Below are 5,744 nucleotides of genomic sequence, written 5' to 3'. Positions count from 1 at the left end.
TCTTCTCGTGGGCTTGGATGACCGTACGGGAAGCACTGTTACTTGTATTCTCCTTCGCTAGATTTGCCTCCAATTCCAACTTATGAGCTTCATTAGCCACGACTTCAATCAATGCGGATTTCACAGCTTGGAGGTGGTTAAAAAAAGAAACAGGGGAGGTAAGAATGGAAGTAAGTATCATCAAAATAAGTAACAAAAGAAAGATTCGATGATAAAGATTTTCGTATGGCATGAGAAACATGGCTCGTGGGCATATATTTGACCAGACTCTTTGCCACAGTTATGAATGGCCTCATCTATATCCTCCATGGCCTTGTTTTTACTCTAGTCTGAGAGACTGGCCATACATCGCATGCCAGTAATCGCCAAGTTGGGGCTTCTCCAACTGTGTCAACAAAAAGAATCAGGGAAAATACCCAGCGAACTATGAAGTAAAAATGAAGAAATACTTCAAAGCGTAATTGTTACTAGCTCGAGAATGGAGACGCGCGAAGGGTTAAAAGTTGGTCCTAAACCATCAACAACATTTGCATAATCCACCAAAGGTGTAGATACGTCAGGCGTCGCACCGCCTTTAGATAAGGCGTCGAATCTAGACCTATTGGGAAGAGGCACCTCGTCCCCCTCAATAGCCAGACGTTTGCCTGCTTGCTTATCTTGAGCAGTCTTAGCTTTCTTCTTGTTCCTACACTCTGCAATGATAAGAGACACATTAACCCCCTTCATGCCAATGGATAGAGAAATCACATCAGAAATCAATTGAAATGCATAAATTACTCCAAGCAAAGAGGAAAAGATGTGATAGTTGGTATTTTCGTGTATCTCCACAAGGGGAGAACCCGCTGCTATAAACTGTAGTGCTTCTCCGAATGTCCAAGAACCGTGCTCAATTGACTTAAGCAAGTTCACCGCCCTGGCTTCCTCGGCGTTAAGGGTGAACTTCAGGGACTGTTTTAACTTTGGATTCCAGTTCTAGGATCTAGGGAACCCCAATAATACGCCATCCGGTTCTTTAATAAAAATGTACATATTCACCCAACCATGAACGTTGGATTCTTTCCCATGAAAGGCACCATATCTCGTCTTCCGTTGGAATGAAATATGATCCTCCACCTTCCGCTTAGTCACAGTGTGTAACGAACGAAAGACCCGAGTTCCAAAAGTAACCCCTAGATTTGCTTCCAGATATGAATCACATGATATATCCAGCCATCCATTGGGATGAAGCTGGCCAATAGGGATCCCAAACGAGTTAAGAATATTACTTATCATCTTAAGAACTAGGTATTGAAACCCCCTCAATATAGCTAACATATATTGTAAAACATCCGCTGGGCGGCTGTGCCGAACGTTGTTGAGGACCCGTTACCACACATTCTAGGTCTTTTAGCCAAAGACACAAGCCTTTGAGAATGGTTATGACCCTTAAGGAAACAACAGATCCCATATTCTCCATCATAAGGATCTTTACCCCTTTCTTCTTAGGGTTTGAAGAACTAGTTTCTTCCCCCTCCCCTGAGAAGGGATTAGTGGTTTCAATGGTGGCAGTAGGGGTAGAAGAGGGCTGAGGCTCCAAATGGGGTTTTTTGGAGTCCTTATCTAACAACTCTTGAGTACTGCTTTGACTCATGTTCTAAATGCTTAGAAAAGAAATATGAAAGGCTAAAAACAGAACACTTACATATAATAACTGGAATTCGTGAGAAAAACTTGGAAATGGAGGAAAATGGCTTCAAACTAAGGAAAACGTTGGAAAATATGAGGAAAATTAGAGAAGTGACAGGAGGAAGTCGCTCAAACGTGAAACGACCTCTTTTATAAGAAATGGCACGCATACGTTTTAGAAACAGGACCAAACATGCCATGCGTCCCTTCCTGAATGGAAAGAGAAACCGCACCAGACAGAGCAATAAATGCCTCGGGCACTCCTCGAAGACGAACAACCATAAAAGGATTTTTTTGGTACTTTTAGGGGGGCTTTTGATGACATCCGCATATTATCCTTGAGGTGAAAATGTAATAATGAGAGTAAGGAATGATTCACCATCAGAATATCAAGCCACGTGGTTTTCCTTTATCATCACAACATCCTTTCTTATCAAGGATACAACTTCCAAGTTGGAGATGATCTGAAAAGCAATCAAGCAAAAGCAAGTTCAAGTTCATGTTCTATCAAAAGCATAAAGATGTCCACAATTATGTTCAATGAGAACTTGTTAAACCATCCAATTAGTTTACATGTCTTTTTTCTTATTTCATAAGTAAAAAGTTGTTTCATTAGTAAGATGTGTGCTTCAGCACTTTGTTGCTTATAGTTTGATGCATTATATTGCAAGTTTCATATTGTTGTTTATAGTTTGATGCAAAATATTAGAGCTCCATTCAATCCAAAATATTTTATTTTATTTTTCTAATTAAAAACATATAATTGGCAATGGTTTTTTGTAAAAAACTTTGGCAAATGCTAACAATAGCTACGGTTTCTAGCTTGAAATCGTGGCTAATGCTAAGTCATTTGCCACAATTTTTTACTAGAAACTGTGGCAAATGATGAGCATTTGCCACAGTAACATTTTCCACGATTGAAGGACCGTGGAAAAGCATTTGACATGTCCCCCTTTTGTCACCATCGTAAAACCGTGGCAAAAACCCAAAAATGACGGTGGAAAAAGGCCATTTTTGTACTAGTGCACGTGGCTTGGAACAAGATACACGCAGTACAAACACACGCCAAACATAGTTGAGAGGGAAAGAGTCATCATCTATCCTTCATCTGTAAGGATTCGCCCTTATACGTTCTCTAAAATGGTCTCAATGGAAACCAAGGGTTATTGCCATTAATGACATTAAAGGCAGGAATGGATGAACTCTAGGAACAAGCAATGAATGTGATAAAGAGCATTAATGGCATGACTGTCTATGTACAACATCATTAATGCTCAAAGGTTACATAAATCTATATAAATATTGCAATCCCAATGTATTCGAGGTATGATTTCTGATTGCTAAAAGAGCTCTTGTCAATTATTATTATCATTCTTAATCACAACACTGACTTTGGTATCGGAGTGTCCACTGTCGATCCCAACAGCACTTCACAAGATAAGACTCCAGCCAACTTTACTTTTCACAAATATCAATATCATACTGCATTGCTAATCACACATGAATGTTTTGAAGAACGATAGTCTGAGTTTCTTCCTTCTCTAGTCTCCAAGGACTGGTCTCTATTGAACCTTCATGCATAACTGTTCGTAAGGAATCCTTCTAAACTGTCATTTGAGGTTGTTTGACACCGTGGTTGGATCTAAACTTCGTCTTTTCAAGGGCTTTTCCATGAATGCACTTTCTCTCAATCTTGTCCACATCACCATATCACTAAATTCTGTACGGTCCTGTTTTCGAACATTTGATCTATCTTCCCTATCAAAGTTCCCATCATGTTAGTTAGATTAACCAACAAAATTTCCATCCACTTGGGATTGTCACTAGGAGGATGACAATTTGACCCTTCCCTCTAGTGGTTGGGCGGGATAATTTCCATGTTTTTGCTTGTAGGAGAAGAGTTGTGGCCTCCTTATATCTGTTTGACAATAACATGTCTTGTATTATATATGAGTACTCTAAGTTTAAAATGTCGAGGAATGGGTAAATTCCTTTTGAGAGCTGGCAAGAAAGTGTTGATTAACTTAGTGGTTCAGTCAGTTCTCTCTTATGACATGAGCATGTTTTTAAATTCGGAGTTACTTTTTGCAGAGCTTGAGCGTCTGATGAACTCATTTTGGTGGGCTCGAATGATGGAGATGGAAAAGGCATCTGATGAACTTTCTAGGATAAGTTATGGTTTCCAAAATATGTTGGTGGAATGAAGTGAGGGATTTTAATTTGGCTCGCTTGCGAAACAAGGATGGGACTTTTGAATTATCCCACTTCCTTAGTTGCTTGGGTATATAAACCAAGGTATTATTCTAATTCTCATTTCCAAGCTCAGTTATGTTCAACACCTGGCAGTTCGTCTTCTTTGACTGCCCATCCAGCTGCTAAGTTGTGTTTGCTTCGCCTAATATGTTGAAGAGTAATATCGATACTACAATTTTCCCTACTCAAGGTACTAATAGTTTTAGTTGCATTAATATCTTCCGGCATATTAATGACATCTTTTTCTTTCGAGTTTCATTTTGGCGGCATAATTTTGATCCTTCGGGTATGTTAAAATATGTTTGTATCATTCCGAATCTCAACGATTGTGCTAAAGATTTTGTAACGAAAATCCCAAAACGTAAATTCTGACTCCAAACCAGTAAACAATTGTATAAAACACATAAATGAGAAAAAGGAAATATAAAGTCCTTAATTGAATCTACAAAATAATTAATGCAAAGGAAACGCCAAATTGAATTAGAATAAGGTGCATACATATATAAATCACAAGAGAAGCAGGTTTAAAACATCATAGGAAATCGAACCAGGTTTGATCGAGGTCAAGAAATTTACTCATCAACTCCAAATTGAGAGGCCCTTCCTGAGAGAAATCAAAGAAATCATCTCCAATAGAGTTTGATTTTGAGTATTCATCTATTTTTGAGCTACTTTCTTCACTCCTACCTTTTTCCACCATCATCTCCATTCCAATACTAACCTCGGCCTTCTGTGATTCTACTGAGCTTGAGCTTTTAACTTGTTTCTCCTTCATCTTCATCTTTATCTTTTTGCTCAAATGAGAATTCCAGTAGTTCTTTATTTCGTGATCTGTTCGACCCGGCAATCTTCCAGCAATCAAAGACCACCTAATTAAACATTAAATACCGGTTAGATTAATATGCAACAAAACCAAAACAAACATAGGAAACGTTATATCTAAAAGCATAAGAAATCTATTGAGGAAACATGTAAATATTAAAAATATAATGAAAATAATTGGTGTTTAAACTCTACATATTACATAGTATTACAAGAGTGAGTTGAAAATAAAAATAATTAGAAATTGTGGAATAGGAATCAGAGAAAGTTTCAATTAGCTAGAATCATAATTAGAATTGGAATTGGATTAAGTTTCCTATTTTCAATATTTTGGGAAAGTTTGGAACTGACACTAAATGTAAAAACGCTACTGAAAAGGAGTTTCCGTGTAACATATATGAAAACACTGCAACTCCGTAAATCTAGGTCTAATTAACCTGTTGCCAAGTAGTTTATGAAGCCTGAGTATCAAGTCTTCTTCTTGGTCTGATATATTTCCTCTCTTGATATTTGGTCTAAGAAAATTCATCCATCTAAGCCTGCAACTCTTTCCACATCTCTTAAGACCTGCAATTCAATTATTTTATCAGGCTTCAATACAATCTTAATTAATTAAGAAAATCATGATCAGCAGCAGAAGATAAAAAAAAAAGAAAATATGAATATATACCAGCTTTAGCTGCAAGTGATTTCCACTTGTTTGGGCCATGAATTTGAATGATTTGAGACAGCTTATGATCTTCTTCTTCTGTCCAAACTCCTCTGGTAGCTTCTTTTTTAGTGCTTATAAGAGCCATTGCCATTTTCCTCATTCCTTTTTAGGTTTTCAGCACAAAGCAAAAGTTTGGTCTAGATATAGAAAAAAAAAGATAGTAGGGAATGGTACTAGGTTATATTATATATGTTGTAGCTATCAAAACAAGCATGATATGTAAATGGTCCCCTTTTATTTTTTCTTAATCTATTCTAACCTAACTTTCCTTGGCATGAATAGGAACCTCAAC

General features: G+C 37.5%; 1 protein-coding gene across 1 annotated transcript; it reads right to left on the bottom strand.

Annotated features, from left to right (window-relative positions):
• Window positions 1-4,441: 4,441 nt before the first annotated feature.
• On the bottom strand, window positions 4,442-5,542 carry LOC136203331 (transcription factor MYB3-like). Its single transcript, XM_065994454.1, has 3 exons — window positions 5,411-5,542; window positions 5,178-5,307; window positions 4,442-4,787 (listed from the first exon to the last, which is right to left on the bottom strand). Exons 1-3 carry the CDS (start codon window positions 5,535-5,537, stop codon window positions 4,451-4,453), a joined length of 594 nt encoding a protein of 197 aa, XP_065850526.1. The 5' UTR covers window positions 5,538-5,542; the 3' UTR covers window positions 4,442-4,450.
• Window positions 5,543-5,744: the final 202 nt, after the last annotated feature.

Source organism: Euphorbia lathyris, chromosome 8 (genome assembly GCF_963576675.1).
Source record: "Euphorbia lathyris chromosome 8, ddEupLath1.1, whole genome shotgun sequence".
Lineage (NCBI taxonomy): Eukaryota > Viridiplantae > Streptophyta > Magnoliopsida > Malpighiales > Euphorbiaceae > Euphorbia > Euphorbia lathyris.
This window is presented reverse-complemented; position numbering and strand designations above follow the sequence as displayed.